This window comes from Stegodyphus dumicola, chromosome 7 (assembly GCF_044657685.1).
Source record: "Stegodyphus dumicola isolate Sdum_Otavi_A_Nest chromosome 7, ASM4465768v1".
Lineage (NCBI taxonomy): Eukaryota > Metazoa > Arthropoda > Arachnida > Araneae > Eresidae > Stegodyphus > Stegodyphus dumicola.
In genome coordinates this window covers 45,318,753-45,337,697 of record NC_140774.1, presented here as the reverse complement: position 1 = coordinate 45,337,697, position 18,945 = coordinate 45,318,753, and the positions used below count along the sequence as shown (strand labels likewise).

General features: G+C 31.6%; 1 protein-coding gene across 1 annotated transcript in view; it reads left to right on the top strand.

Moving 5' to 3' along the window:
* The window catches only part of LOC118192153 (dual specificity calcium/calmodulin-dependent 3',5'-cyclic nucleotide phosphodiesterase 1-like), a 621,234-nt gene that overhangs the window by 458,794 nt on the left and 143,495 nt on the right, over nt 1-18,945 (top strand). Inside the window, exon 2 of the mRNA XM_085820151.1 lies at nt 9,287-9,361. Coding sequence (XP_085676277.1) covers nt 9,287-9,361 — 75 coding nt within the window. The remainder of the gene's footprint in view (nt 1-9,286; nt 9,362-18,945) is intronic.

Here is an 18,945-nt window from a genome sequence, read left to right as displayed (position 1 = left end):
TGATATGCTCAGGAACGGTACACTAGAAGTACCACAATGTGATGAAGTCCCCTTCACTGATCTTCCTCATCCCGCTTCTTTAGAACCCATAAATTTCTGCGATTATAAAGAGACTGCTGAAATAAGTTTTCATATGGTTTTCTTTACAGATGGCAGCAAAATGAACAACAAGGTTGGCCTTGCATTTGTTCTTTTTGAAGGCCATTCCGAGATTTGTTTTCTTAGACACCGTATACGGAATGAATGCACAGTTTTTCAAGCAGAACTTCTGTGCATTTATCTTGCCGCCAAATGGATCCAGGATCATGGGACAACATCCTCAAAGTACCTTATTTGTTCTGATTCTCTTTCTTCTCTTCAACTTTTGAACAGTATTACCAGCTGCGATGAATTAGTTATCGAAACCCTAGTAACTGTTAGTTCACTTAGAATTAGAGGTATTGATATCTGCTTTGCTTATGTGCGTGCTCATCATGGTTTCTACGGAAATGAAAGAGCTGATTTCTTAGCTAAAGATGCCTTAAATTTACCCATTGATATCAACATTAGCATTCCAAAGAGTTATTGGAAGTTCTTTCATTATAAAAAGCTTTTAGCTATGTGGAATGAGGAATACATTTCATCTTGTAATGCTGAAGTCACCAAAAGGTTCCTTCCTTCTATTTACCATAGACTGAATTCCGAGTCTTTCCTCTCGTTAAATTTTAAAGTGTCTCAGTTTTTATCTGGTCACGGTAAATTTGCAAGTTATCTGTTTCGTTTTAATCTACGATCAAACAATTTATGTGAATGTTCAAAAAGAGTTCCTCAGGGTGTGGAACATTTGATTTTCTCGTGCCCTACATTTGATGGCCCTAGATTATTCTTACAGAACGATTTGAAAATGTTCGGAGTGACTTGGCCAGTGAACTTATCTGTTTTCGTGAAGTCCAGACTGCTGTTCTCTGCTTTTGTTCGCTTTATTTATGCATGTAATTTTTAATGTTTATTTATACATGTGACCTTTAATGTTCTAGTTAACTTACTTCTGTAAGCCGTGTTGTAAGCCGTGAGGGGAGTCTGTATGTTCTCAAAGGAAAAAAAAAAGGAATGAAACATGAATTTTACTATTATCATGAAGGGAATTACCTTCCTACTAGCAGAACTATGGTAATCCAAGGCCTGGCGGATATTCTGAATTTATTTTTGAAAGGAGCGGCAATACGCATGAATTTTGCAGGAGAAGAGTAAGTGCCGATTACTATATCAGCAGCTCGACAGTGGCAAAATTGGAATCGGAAAGAATACCCCTTCTTTTGTATCACTAGATGGTGACACGTGCTTCGCGAATAATTTTCGTCTTCTCGGAAGCATAGCTACACATTTAAAAACTTTTATCTGCCACTGCCTTAAGGCAATAGGGTTAAAAGTTAATCAGCTAATACCAATTGTACCACCAAGTTCCAAGTTCCAATATTGTGCATCCATTATGAACCTTTTGTTGCGCTCAGCAGTTTTAAAGTACCAGAAATTTTTAAACTATTGAAGTGATTAAATTGTTTTTTGCTTATTTTACGTTAACAATATACTTTAATTATATTTAAATATAGTATTCATAAATATTTAAGGGAGCTAGAAGAGCGGAGAAAATTTTTTAATTATTTTATAAACAAGCTTCTAAGCTGGCACAGGAATTCATAATATGTATTATAAACTTAAAAATCTGAAACTTTTAACATGCTTTACCGTTACTTTCACAATTAGTAATCAGAATAAAAGTTATCAAAAATTTAATTCAGATATCTCGAGAATATCCCATTATGTTATCTGTAAGTTATCTGAATCCTGTAAGTTAAACACATGGGCACCTAGTGGCAATAAATGTAAATGATCTCTGAACTTTATTTAACGTAGATCAGCGCAATGGTGTCAACGCCTGTCCGTCTGCGAATATGTTTCTCTTACTGACGCAACGCATGCGGACTGTAGTAGTGGAAACAAGGCTTTAGATTACTCCTCATTGATATCCTTCATCTTAGATAGTGCTATGATAGTTTTGCCGACTGAAGAATAATAATCGACTGAAAAAGGCAACATAAATCTTGTGCTTTTGCTATGTGAAATGTGTGAAGCGGTCAAAAATATTAACAAATTTTTAAGAAAATATATCTTCTCTGTATGCGTATGATATGTAAATTAGAAAACTCTAAACATATTTAAACATATAAATATTTATAAAACGTATATAATTATAGAATCGATATGTAAACCGGGAATTCTAACGATTCCGTTATCTCTGATTCAAATATTGCTTAAACCCACTTAAGATCCGAAATCATACAATTACATCTTGTCTTTTCTTTAAATGAAAATAACGCTGCTGTTACCATAAGATAAAATAAGATAAACTGCTTTTCAACTCAGTAAGTATTTTGTCTTTAAATGTTGAACTGTTTGCTCCCGTATTTCGCATTTTCATATGAAGAGTGAGCCAACAGAAAGGTATCAGACTATTATTAATATGTACATATCGTTTAAATTAAATTAAATTAACAGAAATACGTAAACGGTTAGTATATTACCACAGAATCTAATCTTTAGCATTAGGATTGATTATATGCCCAAGAAGTTAAATTAGAAATTTTTTAATCGTGGTACATGTTATATGGCATTAGAGTCGTTTTAATTAGCTATGATAATGCTACAAAAGTTAATAATAGTTGTTAAATGCTGTAAAGAAGATTAGATTTCTTTTAGATGTTTCGCTTTGTTACAGCGATAAACAACAATTATTTTTAGTATGGAAGATAAATAAACATTTTTCAGTTCTCGTCAATTAAAAAAAATTCTTATTTTGCTAATAAAAGAAAATTAACATAGTAAAGCGGCAACACCTGATTAAAAGTGTTAAATATATAAATAAAAACCTCGAATAATTTCCGAGCTATCTTCAGTTATCATTATTACTTTTTAACGAAGTATTGACGGAACTCAGGACTCCTCATAACAGCATTTGGGCGAAATGGGTTATTTTGTTACGTCTACGTGTACGAGAATTCTTTGATTACGACGTTAAAATCTTTCGTAGAGAGCTTTGTGTGGAAAATGGGCCCGTATTTGGAAATGGCTGTGTAAATCTCATGCAGCCAGCCACTTCAGTTGCCATGAATACAAAGGGATTATTTCATCAGCAATTTGAAGTTACGTTACTCCGGCCATTGGTCAGTTTCACCGTTTGGAAAATACTGTTTTACTCGATGGATATATGCATTTCTTATTCTTACACAGTGCATTCTTACAGTGTATTTCTTATGCTTTCCTAATAAAGTCCCTGTATGAAGAAAGAATTGTTGACCAGACGGGATACTGGTTATTGAAGCTAATTGCCATACCGATTGTTCAAATCCCAGAGAAGACATAGATGCTTGTAAGTTTAGAGTGTCTCTGCGGCAAAGGAGCACACAAAACACATATCGAACCGAAATCCTCTTGAGAAGGTGGTGGGGGAAGAGAATCCACCTCCGGGGTGTTCTCCCTCGGAATTCCTCCGGCGCGGAAGCTTAACAGTTAGCAAGGCCCGGCGATACGAAACATGCCTATATGGAGTGCAGAGGTACGGCCTAGTTTCGAGCTGTAACTGAACCTGCATAAAGATTGCTCTTGATAAAGCAAATGCCATCTGTAATACACATAAATATGTACATTGCTTTTAAATAGCTCAGTTACTCCCAAAATATATCATTTTGAATGTCGGATGAAAACAGTTCTAAGTACTGGCAATTTGCCAAACCGTCCTTGTAACACAGCGTTAATGTATCGCAACGGAAACAATAAACGAAAAAAAAAAAAAAAAAAGATACATGCAATTTCTAAAACAAAAGATCACAAATTAAAGCGCATTTTGCTTATCTAAATGATGTAAATATTTTATAATTATTATATCTGTAAATAATGTCTTCTGTTAATCAGAGAGACGACCCCTAAATGTCAAATATTTTTGATTAAATACTTCAGACCTCGAGCATCTAAGGAATCTCACCTTTATTAATTCCTGTGCAAGACATCTGAAGAGTTAAATATATCTAAACGACGATGATGCTGCATTTCTGACGGCGACAAAACTTTTGCTCAAAATGAGTTTCTGAGTTTTTAATATCGCAAAATGGCACCATTCCTTTGTTCGCGAGTGGAAAACGTCTTGAAGTGGTTACCAGATCAACACATATAACTGGGAATCATACGGCTATATTAAGAAACTGTTCCTGCCAGCTGTAAAAATAGGAGAAATTTAATTTAACTTACAAAAAAAATTACATATTAAAAAAATTAAAATTATATTTAAAGAGACGTAATTTTTTGAAAATTTAAATCCCTGCATAGCCAAATGAATAAAACAATTGAAAGCTAGCAGTTAGGATTGGGACTTATTTTTTGAAGGACAAGCTGATTTCATGGGATTTTTCCTGATTTTAACATTTGCAACTATGACTGATTAGCTGGCTAAGGCAAAGCCTGCTACGGTAATTACTAGGGCTAATGACTTATATCCCAGGGTACGGTTTTTACTCCTAACTACTTCAATTCCCGTACGTGGATTAGAGATTTATAGATCAAGCCCCTGTTTCTCTTTGTAATATATGATGATCAAAGTGATAGTCAAACTACAGTTACTTTGATATCGGTCCTAAATATTTTAATTCCTGTCATAACTTTTATGCAAACTTAAATAAGAACTGACTTAAATTTTATACGTACTGTCATAATTTTTATGACAACTTCGCACAATATGTTAAAAGCGCTGATTTGCCAGTCAGTTCTTTAACATTATGAGAATATTAAAATTATCAGTATCGTTTTAATAAGTTAAATGCAAAAAAATTGATATTTTTACGTACGAAATTCGCAAAGGTATGCGAGAAAAAATTTACAGACTTGACCACTTTTCAAAGTCCGTTGCTGAAAGATTTCGACCAGAATTTGGGCGAAACTATAAAACAATTTTTTTTTGTTCTGACAATTAATAGCTTGTTATAAGATAACGAGTTACTTATAACGAGCTAACTGTACTTTCGATATAGTTTTCTCAGAAAAATTGAGTATTCATGTTTGAAAGACCTTCCTTGTTAGAAACAGTTTTGCTTCTTTGTAATTAAAATTTTGAGTTTGTTTGAAATTTAAGAGCTAGCCATAGAAGTGATAGTATATAATATGCATAAACAAAATGAAATAAAATGTGAAAATATATTTAGAAAAGTACTATATTTATTATAATTTTAGTACTATATTTATTAAGGAAATGATTATAGTAGATTTTATGCTTTCAAAATTTGCAAGTAACTTTATTTTAACTTGCAGTCAAGTCTGAAATTTAATGAGATGTAGAGTTAGATTTCTAAATTATATCATTATTTGGAGGGATAAATGCATATAATGGGGTCTAGGTATCTTTTAAAGATTTTTTTCTTTTTGCATTTGAAACAATCAGAACGTCCATGTTTTAAGCATTTAATTATTTTAAAAAGTTTCCATGAAGAACATATTCCAAACCGCCCAACCGGTATAGTGATTAGCAACGCTGATTGCCGAATCACGGAGAAGGCATGGATGTTTGTAAATGGATAATGTCGGTGCGGCATGGCGGCATTCTAAATATGCTGGTAGCCGAAAGTTCTCTCGAGAGGTTGTGGTAGGGAAAGAAGGGTGGAGACCTCGGGCCCATCCCTTCAGCTATATCGCACTGTCACCTGTAAGGTGCTCAAGGCAACGACAGGCATATCTAGCGCTCCCTGCCACAAGGAATTTCGTTGGCTTAGGCTGATGTTACTGTCAGACAAGCGAGCATAAGTAACAATAACAACACATACTCCAAGATCACATTAAATTCACGTATGTTATTTCCAAATCGAAACACAGCTGCACTCCGAAACTATCTCGAATATTCAGGATTTTTTCAATGTAATCTGAAACACCTATCTTTAAACATGCTAGTCTGTAACTTTAGATCACATCATTCTGTTACATTCTTACAAAAAATTAAAATTATTAAAAAAATCATTTGGTTCTTAACGCTTCCAATTTGAATGACACCCAAGAATAATTATTCACACGGCGGCCTTTGATTATTAGTAAAATAAGTGCTTTTGTTTCATTGTACAATGAATCCTACGCCCTCTAAATACATAATATCTCTGTATGAGAGCAAATTAAAAGGCTCTTTTGGTGGCCCATTATGATTTTAGAGAAGAATAAATTTACAATACTGTAAAATTATGTATGCGTGGTACTGTAAAATTATGTATGCGTGTGTATACACATAATGATAATTGTCCAAACGTGAAAGAAGAGCTTACCACTTGATAAAATTGGAAGCAAAAGAATGGTACAAAATTATTTAAATAATGATTTAGTTACAATTTACTTTACATAAATATGTATCTTTTTGAATTGTGCTTAAAGTTAAGCAGATATTTAAATGAAAATCTTATTTCTGAGATTTAAAAGAATAGAAATGTCCAATGGAAATTAGTTGACGAATTAATTTGAAAAAAAACCTCGACTGATCGATTCTGAAAATGAATTAGATACCACATCTGAAAATGAATTTAAAGCTCTTTCGTCAAATAATGAATCCACGGGAAAAATCACATATTACGGGATTACAAGAATAAAGAGGTATAATTTTTGCGTAGTATGCGGCGAAAAAATGTAATTTGCATTGGGTCCAAACTAAGCATGTAAAAATTTGCAGCATTTTTATTGATGATAAAATGAGCGCTAGAAAAAAATTAAAAGAAACGGAAAACTTTTAAAGTAAATAATTTGTATTCACGTTATTCCTTGAACAACTCACGAAGCAACCCTGCAGCTACACCCTTCGCCGTGACTTCTTTTAATCCGCTTCGTATTAGTTTTGGTTAGCAGTTTTACCATTGTAACCTATGTAAAACAGATTCTGACTTAATTTTTGAAGGATTAAATTTTCGTCACTTAAGTTAAACTTTCCATTTTAAGCTACTGTGTATTTAAAGCCAAAATATGTATGTTTCGGTTGTCATCTCTTCATTTACTATTTTATATTCTTTTGAAAGAGTTGATCAGCTTGGCAACTTTCCAAATTTTCAAAATGGAATTTTTGAAAACTTTGAAAGTGACAACTTGCGCTATATCACCAAAATACGTTTTTTTTTTTTTTTTTTTTTTTTTTCGATTACTTAACAGCTTATCTATATAATATTAGCAGCTATTCGTTTACTATTATTTCTTTCTAAAGCACTACATTGGTATATATTTTTCTCACAAAAATTGAGTAATCAATGCTCGAAGACCTTTCTTGTTAGAAACAGTCTTGTTTCTTTGCAAGGTATTTTAAATTAAGAATGAGTCTTAAAATAGATAGCATATAATATACATAAAAGTAAATAACATATATAGATAAATGAAATAAAATGTGAACAGAGATCTAGCAAAATCTTTTAGTAAACAACTTTAGTTTATTAACAACAATAATATATATATACTTAAATGACTACTTTGGACATATTATATCTTTTCAAATGAGTAGTTCAAAATTCTGAATTAATAGCAATTCCAGAAGATTCGCGATTCTAAAATGCAGCCTGTTCAGCAACGCTTTCTGTGGGCAAAAAGACGAGTCTTAGAAAAGAAAAAATGCGGCGCTAATATTTCGACGAATTTTTCAAGTGAAATTATGCAACATCCGTATTTAATTTATTAAAACGTAATGAGTGTTGTTTTAATTGTAGATTCTGTTCTAGGGAAAATATAACTAAAGACATTATAAAAAAGAAAAAAATGTGTAATGCTTTTAAAGAGTTCAGCTGGTGTATAGTTACCGAGTCCAGCTAGAAATTAATAATAATACAGATGAAACACTGCGTAAACGTAGTGTTTGCAAACGTAATGTTGTTGTAAACGTAGTGTTTGCGTCACTGCGTAAACGCAGTGTTTCGCTTAGTTTGTTAATAAATAACGGACAGATTAAATTTGAAAGAAAAATCAAATGTCTTACGCTTTTCTGAATGGCAGCACACTTGTGCATGGAGATAAAAATATTTTATTTTGAGTGGCGGCACCACATTTCTGTTAAATCTAAGAATTTTCTGATTAAATTTGAAACATAAATATGTTACTTTTTACCGAGTGGCAACGTATCGCTTTTCATCGAGTTCGTTAATCAAAATGTCGTTCGCACAAAATATAAGATAAATAAAAAAGAAAGAAAAATCTGAAAGGTTTCAGATTTTAAATTACGTCCAAAGGGGCGTTTTTTTAACATTTTGTCTGTTACCTTTATTTATTAAATATCATGTTCTTTGCAGTTAAACCATAAAAAATAAATAAAGATCAATATGCGCTGGAGATAAAAAAGTTCCTCTCCCACTCCTCGGTAGATTGTTGCCATTGCTCGCTCTCAAATTGTTGAGTTTGTTACTTAAAAATTCGTTAAAGTTTTACAAAATATGAAATCGATAATAAAACAAATTCCAAATTTCAAATTTGGTCTTCCACATGCCCATATTCGTAGGAAGATTACGTCATTCGAAATTCGATGACTCTAGGTACCGTTGTTTTACCACAATACGAGAAATATACATACATTTATGCAGATTTTTCATTATTCAATTTCTTTAAATATAATGCAGTACTCTAACATTTGGTGGCAACAGTTTGAAACAACGGACATTTATTGTGAACCAACGCAAAATCGCAAAACGAAAACCATAGTCCTTCAAAGACAAAGCCCCTTTAGATTAACAAATTCGAAACTCAAAAATTCAACCTTCTAGGTACACATATTTGGGTGAAAGATTATGTGAGTTCAAAATTTGATAGCTCTTGATGCCGCCATTTTCCAGGAATGAACAAGATTCCGGAACATGCAAACATACATACACATATAAACAGGTTCTTAGAAATAGTTTCAACTTCTTTGATGTAAAAAATTTTGTCTTTTTAAAACCCTCGCTTTATCGGTATTGAAAAGCTTTCATAAAATTTTTTAATTTATTTTGAAAAATTTTTAGCCTAAACATATTTGTGCAAGATAAACATTTAATGAAAATCCTGTAGCTCTAACATCTGAATATGCTTATAAATAAACTAAATCTTCTGCAATATAGTTCTGAAAACTTATGAAATCCCTCAATATTCTGGTCCGAAGTTTATAAAACTATTTTCCGAAAGTAATACTAACATCTTTCTTCCAATAACGAGAGCAAAATAGTATAACTGTGTATAATATAGCTGTGGTTGTACGCTAACAAATTTATTCCAACTCTCTTTACAGTGGCTAACCCACCAGATGATGAAGATACGACTCCTTCAAAAGATGACGAGAATTCCCAGAATGCCTCTTCACCAGGTAGGAATTAAAATTTTAATATCGGTTCCCCTTTTATGATATTTCATATTTGGTCTTCACTGCATCGCAACAACGTTTCCGCTTCAAAGCAAACAACTTGTGGTCTATGCTTTGAAATTTTGTATCTAATCTTTCAGGAATAGAAATATGAGAACTATTGTATGAAAGGACTGTTTATGTTATGAATATATATGTGCGTTCCTGCACTCAGAATATTTTTAGCAGTTTTGATAGACTTCATATTGAAAGTTATAATTTCACTTGCAAAGTAATAGCGACTTCGTAACTGTAACTTACTAAAGTCTATGAATATAATAAGATAAAAAATGAAAACACTGATAGTGATAGTTATTCAGTTTTATTTCCAAACTGAAAAAAAGTGTCATTATTTTTTTAAAATCCGTTTAATAAATGAAAACGATCATAAATTAGTATGATTGCAATGTAAAATGTACACTGCGGGAAAAAAAAAGAAAATGGGACGGTTCTATATCTCCTGTTCTACTGAGCCGATTGACGAAATTCAACGTACGTTTTTCATGTCTCGAATGCGCGACTTAGGATATGTAGAGATATATATGTAGCAGTGTTCTAATATAGCTATTTAAAAAAAAATCGGATTTTTTTCTGAAATGACATGCCACTTTTTTTCCATACTTCCATTCTACGACTCAAATTACGAAAAACTACCAAGTTTTGTAAAAATCGCACGAGTAGTTCTTAAAACATTAGCCCTCAAAATTTTAGCTCCTGAATGTTAATTGAGTTTGATATATATTTATAAATATTTCTTTTTTTATTAAATTTATTTGATTCTTCCTTTCACATATCAAAATTTAGGTTCATTTCAAATAACATTCGCCCATTTTTTTAGGATTTATTTTTTTAATTTGCATTTTTAAATATTTTTTACAAATTTTTCGAAAACTATTTTGAATTATAACGCATAAAAATTTCACCATCATCTTAAAGTAAATGTATTCATCTTAAAGTAGATGTATCTTAAAGTAGATATTTCTAAGCATACCTGCAAAAAATTAAGAGTTTTCTATTCAAAGTTTCCGAAGATATACGTGAATTTATATATTCATGCGTTTGAAAATTTGGCATATTTGTTTAAAACAATAATAACATCAAATGTGGTTTAGGAACTTTGTTGAAATTATTTGAAAGTAAGAACGATGTGACTTTTTTTCCGCTCATCCACAATGTAAAAACGTAGGAACGATATGACATTTTTTCCGCTCATGTACAGTGGAAGGGAAAGGAAAATGGGTTGCCGTACATTAAGAAGTTCGCCAAATGAATTATTCTTGGAGCAAACTGAAAAAAATGCTCCAAGTTCAATTTTTAAATTTCTTCGTAAATTTCTCACCAAATTTTACAAAATTTAATATTTAGGCATAATTTGGATCGTAGAATCGAAGTATGGAAAACAATTGGTATGTTATTTCAGAAAAAGTCCGATTTTGTGTCAAAATACCTATGTTAGAGCAATGCTATGTATAAATCTAATATATATTCTAAGTCACGCTTTAACGTGCACCACTGGATAACGGACATCTATAATTTTCTGAGAGTGCCGATCTTTGATCATAAGTACATCTCAAAACTGTAACTGTAGTAACATTTGAAAGAAGGCTGATCGTGCAAGCGAGTAGTGAATAATAAATACCATCGGCTATTACAATGAAAGATAGATAAATATAGAGCATTTTACCACTAAAAATCTACACTATAAACATGTTTAAAAATTAATTTTTTGGAGTACCTCAGGTTTTTATTCAATGCTGTTTTCAAATTCTACTGTCTTATATTCGACGTCTCAAAAGATGCGTGCATCTATTACAATTGCGTTTGAAAATAACATATGTAATGATATCGTGAATCTCTTTAAATTGAAAATTCGTTAAATTCGGACAAATAGGATTTTCTTTTTTTAAATCTGAAAGGTTTCAGATTTTAACGGTCTCCGAAAAGGATTTGTTAAGGCTTTTTACGCTGAGTTCGCACTCTTCCAGTATGCTGTTACACTTACTTTTGCTAACCCATTGTTTTCTCCATTTAGCTTTATTATTAGGCATCAGTACCTTCAAAGTTACACCATATACAATTCTACAGCAAAACTACAGAAACTTTAAAAGCAGCGTAGCACTGTATGTTTAGTATTCCCGACGCAGTTGTTGCCATTGATTTTTTTTTTTTTTTTTTTTTTTTTTTGTCAGTCTTTTCTCAGTATATCATTTCAATGTTCAGTTTCTTACTAAGATGGCTTTACAAAATTTTTTTTGTCTTTTTATTAAGATTAAAGATGGATGGTCTTAAAGATGGATTGGAACTTTTCTGCGTTTGCTTTATTTAATATCTCATTCACACAACATAAAATTCGATTCGACAGCAAAATCTCAAAATATTTATAAACAGCATATGTTTAGAATTTCCCACAGACAGTGTAGCGCACTGAAGATAAAAAATGTTTTTTTCAGTAGTGTTGCAACTATTCGTTTTGAAATGGTTGTGTTTGTTAATCAAAAATTCGTTAAAGTTTTATAAAATATAAAATTCAAAATTCGGGCTTCCAGAGAATTCCCGTTTTTTGGGGAAAGTCTACGTTGTTCAAAATTTGATGGCTTTATGTATCTTTTTTTTTTTTTCATGCGAACATACATACATTCATAAAGTATTTTCACAAGTACATTCTTCATTGTTTAATTTCTTTAGATATAAGACAGGGAAATAATATTTGGTGGCAACAATTTGAAAAGTGGTGCAATGCATTTAAATGTTTTTACGCAAAATGCCGTTTCGAGACTAATATTCCATTCGGAACTAACGTCGCTTTTGGGCTAAAATTTACGGCTTTTATGTGCACATGTTCGGATACAAGACTACGTGTCGGCAAAATTTAGTGGCTCTTGTGCCACTTTTTTTCCCTAATGCGAAAAACAAACATACAGTTTTTTTTCCAATTTTATTAGCAGAGACTGAAACAGACATAAAGAAATTGAAAGAAAAAAACTGTTCAATAGCACCTTATTAAGTTAGAAGTCAAACAACAAAAATCAGCGTTATATTTTCAAATTTTCACAGGTCTAGTTTCGATGGTTTTACCGAACCATGATCCTCAGCTGCAAAAGCGCAAATGAACGAGATAAGACAAGATGAGAAAGCCTGGACAGGAGATAAGCCACTGGCGCCATCTGTTGATGAAACCAGAACTAAAACATAGTTTCTTTAAAGCCGGAAGGCAAATAGGAATTGAAATTAGGGTCGTTAACTAGACTAGAAAGAACTTTGTTGAACTAAGATTCTAAAAATAATTTTTTTTCTAATTTTTCTAAACAAATTATTTATTTAATAATTTTGTTTTACAGCGAAAACAAACTCAAGTTTCCTTATCACTCTAAAAATTTATTTATTTGTTTATTTCTCAATGTAAATGGCAAATCAAGTAAAGCCATAAAATAAAGCCCTAGTTGCATTTATTTCATCCATATTTCTTCAGAAAAGTTCTTGCTTAAAGATTTTCTCGGCCTAATGTTTTTTGACAGTCACCGTCTTTTGGGAAGAACAGTCTGATTGGTCATCTTTTAAAAGCGTCCTTGTTACGATTTAGAAGCAGTTGAACTTTAAGAAATTGAGCGCTCAATGCATTGCGCAGGAAGTCCATCCTGACGTTCTATTTGCTAAAGTTCAGAATAAACTGCCCCGCTGGTTTGCTGACGAGACAAGAAGCCCATGGGCATTGGTCAAGAGGCTTATTTAGGGATGAGGCTACCGTATATTTTTATTTCGTCCATCGGTCAATATTTGCGGGACTTGGATAAGCTGTCGATTTCCACCGCTCTGTCAAAATGTTTCTGAGACTGTTTTCCTTACCTTGGTAAGTTTCATTTTCTCCCTGCTTCAGGCCAAATTTGGAAACGGTTAAGTGCATTCATACTTGACCTATATTTACTTAAGTTTTAATAAAGAGTACAGTACGTCGCATGACCATATTACGTTTATCACGTAAAATTAAAATGTCGTGTCATATCATTTCACAGGAGAATGTAACGTACAATATTAAAAGCATGGTTTAATATTTTTATTGTTCGTTAAATGTTGAGTTGTTAAGAATCATATTTAATTTTTAAATGTCCAAATTTGGTATAAAAGACTCAAGTTTATAATTTGATATATAATTAAAAACCTTTTGTTGCGAAAAGAAGCAGCGTGGGAAAAAAAAAAAAAAAAAAAAGAAAGAAAGAAAAGAAAAAAAGAAAAAAAAAAAAAAAGAAAGAAGAAGAAGAAGGAGAGGAGGAACCACATAACTGCATTTAATGTATACATCAAGACTTCATATTATTTTCTTAAGTTTTCTACAGTTATAGCTCGTCAATTTCATGCCTAATTTATACCTCTACGTAAGTTAGTCATTTAATGTTTTTTTATTTGGCCTTCTCAACTTTATTTTGCATAGAGTATTATTTTATTTTAAATAATTTAGTCAATGTAAGTTAATCATTTAGAGATTATTTTATTTGGCCTTCTCAACTTTATTTTACACAGAGTATTATTTTGTTCTAAATAATTTAGTCGACGTAAAATTAATCATTTAAAGGTTATTTTACTTGGCCTTTTCAACTATATTTTGCATAGAGTGTAATTTTATGACGTTCCTATCATAGTTTTTAATAAAATAGGTTAATTATTTTGTTGATTTATGATTTAACAATACATTTCACTACGGAAGAGAATGCTAATCCATGTTCTGGGATCCATTTGGTTAGTCGGTCAGCACTGCCACGAAAACCCAACTAAATCCTCCCATCACATAGAAAAGTGTATTTTTCGCGACCACCAGCCAAACAGAATTATTGTATGGATGGTGTTAAACAGAGAATACGTCCTCTTTCTCCTGCTGAAATAAGTGTTCTCTTTCTTTAGCGGAATAAAAACCTTCGTTTTTGCCTTACCTTCTTTCGAGTATAATTTATTTCAGATTATTTAAAATGTGTTACAATGTATTTCTCCCGCCTTCTTAGCATACCATTGTGATGTAGTGATTCGCACACTCGGCGCATATTCGAGAGGTTCGTGGTTCGAGTCCCGGCGAGGGCATTGTTCATTTTTCACCTCTCCTGCTTCGAAATAAACTAATAGCTCTCTAGTGTGAATTTAATTTTTTAATTTCTGTTTATAAAGCAAACAGTGAGAAGTTTTCTCCTTAATGAAAATTAGATGGTCAAGAAGCAATATACATTTAAAGTGGACTCAATGAAATCAGCGTGATACGTACTGCGTATGTTATAGAATTTTTAACTCTCATATGCTTTGATTTTTTTAGGATAATTATATAGGAGGAAAAAAAGAAAGGTTTCTTTTGTGATGTGAAAGGAAGCTTGAAATAGAGCAATTTTTCAAGTTCTCATTCCGGGCCTTAATAGAGGAAAATAAAATGCCTCAGGTGAATAATAGAATCATATGGTATATATACCCATATGACATATGGAATTGCCATTTGTATCAGCAAAAATAAAAGCAAATACATCATTATTTTGAGCAATGTGGAACTCATATAAAAATTTCGATAGAAAAATTAAATTAATTACTATCTCTCATTAGTAACAGTAGCACGCAGCCATTGTTGCTGTTGCCACTCGGAAAAATGAGGACGAAAATTAGCGGTTTAAACGTTTTTAATTAATATCTCTGATTTTAGCTATTTTTGTGGGGGGGGGTGAACATTGACCTGTTCCAGGGCACAGAAAAGAATTGTAGAAAGTTTAGTGACGATAGCTGTAGTAGTGACTGAGTTATTAGCGAACAAACACACAGACTTTCTTCTTTATATATATATAGATATCAAGTTCTTCGCACTTAAATCATAAAATTCATTTCAACACCAGGATCACAAAATAATTTTAACAGAGCATATCTTAGAATTTCCGATACACAGTCTCACGCGCTAGTGATAAAAATGTTCTTTTTTCGTACAGTGTCGCTATTGCTTGCTTCAAAATCGTCGAATTTGTTAGTCAAAAATTCATTAAAGTTTTACAAAATATGAAATAGATAATAAAACAAATTCCAGATTTGGGCTTTCAGATGTCCACATTCGAGAGTAGAATTACTTTATTCAAAATGAGATGTCTGTAGGTACCGTTGTTTTTTCACAATCCGAGAAACATACATGCATTCATGCAGATTCTTAATTATTTAATTATTTCTGGGCAAGTTGCCCCTTAGGGCTAACAACTGGCTAAAACTTACAAGTATAATAAAACTTTACAAGCGAATACCCAGAAAGGTTTACATCTGTATAATATATAAAATGGTTTGGAACAAGCTGAATTTTAAATCTTAAATGCGTTGGGTAACCCAAAAATAAGAGTAGCTGTTAATTTAGAATTTAAAAAAAAAACTAAACCCGCTTTGGTCATATAAGTAAAGATGCTCGTTTCTCATTCCTTCTGTCAGCGTCTGAACTTTACCATTTGCACAGAATTAACATTTATTTCCATTTTTATTAAATACGATTCTACGAGTTTTTCACTATCTTTTTCTAATTCATACTTTATTATTATCTCAAATTTATCATTTTTTATAATTTTAATCTGTTTGCTTTTCTAACCAAGAAATTTTAAGATTATTAGAATAGTTCTAACTTTATTTCATTTCGATATATTTATATAAATAAAGGACAAAAAATTTAAATAGTCAGACAAATGGGAAATAATTACTAAAAATAAAACGACATTAAATACTAAATTCACCACAAGTACTGAGTTGAAAAAGATATTACAAAAACTATGGTTAAAACACGAAATTCTAATTCAGAACATATTAAATAACGAAAAGGATTAAATATAATATCCATAAAACGGAAATAATTTTTAAAATGCAAATGGAAGCTTTGAATAATTGTGCGAGGAATTAATTTTTTCATTTTTCAACGATTTCTTGCTTAGTTTCTTATTCACATTTTTGCTGTAATTCTTTTGATTTTAAACTCCTAATTTTTAATTACGTATTTATAAATCCCTGAGGATTAAATTTTTCTTGTTTTCATTACCAAATTCTAGTTTTAATTTTTCATTTTAATATCATTTTTCTATATCATTGGTGCTGGTTTGCAACATTTTTCAGTGCGTATTTAATCACGAGTATATCGATATGCCAGCTGGTCGCTTTTTTCTACATTTTAACAGGGCTCCTTTACTTGTGTGAATAAAATCCTGAAATTAGTATTCGTTTCTTATCTATTGACAAGATTTTCTTGAAATGTTTATACATACGTATTCTGGATGACCCTACAATATTCCTTTCACACTTATGTTTTCATAATTTATATTTAGTGTTGAATTTTTCTAAGAAATTCTTATTTAACTGTGAAACTATACATTGCAGAACTTTCATCTGTAAAAAACCACGCAAGCCTAAAACAAATATTCGAACTGGAGATTTTTCAGATTATTAAAGATAAAATTGGAGCATTTTTTCGGTTTTTCTCAAGAATATTTCAATATTTCAATTGTTGTTCAAAATAGAGGTAAATTTAACATTTAGGCATAATTTGAATCGTAGAATGGAAATATGAAAAAAAAATTGGTATGTTATTTCAGAAAATATCCGATGTTGTGTCAAAATACCTAGGTTAGAATAATGCTATATGTAAATCTAATATATATCCTAAGTCGCGCTTTCGAGACATGAAAAACGCAATTTGAATTTCGTCAATCGGCCCAGTAGAACGAAAGATATAGAACTGTACTCCCTCCTTTTTTTTCCCGCAGTGTACCTAGAGACGTCAAGTTTTGAATAACTTAGTCCTCCAGCCTAATATGAGCATATTTCGAATTTGTTGTATTATTTATTTAATATCTTGTAAAAGTTTAACGAACCTTTGATTAAAAAACTCAGCAATTTCAAAGCGAACAGTGACAACAGTGTACGGAATAAAACTTTTTTATCTCCATCACGTGATACTGCCTATCGAGAATTCTAAAAAAAATGCTGTTTTTAAATATTTTTAACCCACGTCTTTATTTGTAATGGACAGAATTTAAACGCTAATTATAAGAAATAGAAGCTTTTAGGTGGAGTAATTAAAAATTCAGGCCACATTCAAACTGAAAAATGTTCCGTAGTTTTTAAAGCAACTGGAATTTATACAAAATGGCTAAAGGTAAATAACTAAATATACGAGACACCTGTATTCTCTACTAGAGGTAGAGCAATGTACAAATACGGAAAATGACTTAAAAAAAGTGTCAATGTAACGTGTCAAAATGAAACTGATTTCACTATGAGAAAAAAAAAATTGCATCGAAGCAGACAACAAAACTTAAAACTACAAACAAACAAAACCAAGCAAAAAAAAAAGAGTAAAAGATAATTCTTAGTGGAATCCAAAAAAATTAAAAAAGGCAAAATGGAAAATAACAAATTCTATTCTAGAAAATGAATGAAAATAATTGCGTGTTTAATACCTTAGTGATGTGTAAAATTACCGAAAAAAATTTTATTCGGTTTTTTTACTGGTTCTTTATATTAATTAAATTATTAGTTTAATTTAATGCGCAATAAGTAACGGATTGTCTGTAATTATTTTTAATTTAGCTTATTTACTCAATAAAAACAGATATATGCTTTATTTAATTGTTGTAACTCTGACTCACTAGGAAAAAAAAAGGAATAACTATTGTATCTTCATTTATTTTACTATAAAAAAGGCCATCGTAAAACTGAGTGACGTTTCTTTAACAATGTAAATGCTAAATAATAACATTTATCAATACAAGAACGGAATGATTCAATGTCGCATAGCTCTCGCAGTTAATACGCTTGAACATTTGGCCTTTCGACAGCGTGTGCTTGGAAACTGTCTTTCGGGAAAGGCGTCTTCTTGAAGCTGATGTGGCAAGCTTGTACAAGGGAAATGAAAAATATCTGGCAAATGTAAAGACAGGTACACGGACATGTTTAAAGTGAAAGTGATAAAATGTATGTTCGCGTTGTTGTGTTTCGAGCCATTGTTCAGCAGTAATTAAAAGCATTTTTCTGGCGTAAATCCTCATTCCCCGTGGTAATTTCTGATGACATGCATAGCTGTAAGAAAGCAGAGCTCACTGACATACATTTTATCCATAGAGATATGGCTAAAAAGGAGCAGCTATTCAATTTCAGAACAGAAAACGATTTTCGAGTATATCCTTTGAGCAACTGTTCCATTTCTGTTCGCAGCCTCATAGATAAAATATATTACTTCACTTTAGAGTTTATATTGTCGCTAATTTCTACTGGCGTCGCATCCATGCCAAAGAACAATTGCCTGCCTCAGTGTTTATTATGCCAACACTATGTCACATATTTACAATACAGATTGATTTATATTGCTCTGAAACATTTCAAAAATTCATAGTAATTAAACTAAACAATCAATTCTAAATTTAGTGTACTAAAATAGAAGTAAATTCCTTGTTATCATTTAGATATTTCACAAACACTCTGTGTACCCTCTCTGTTGATCTACCCGTATAATTCATCGGAATATTTAATTGGACATCATGGAAAGCTGGTGGATAACAAAATTGACATAA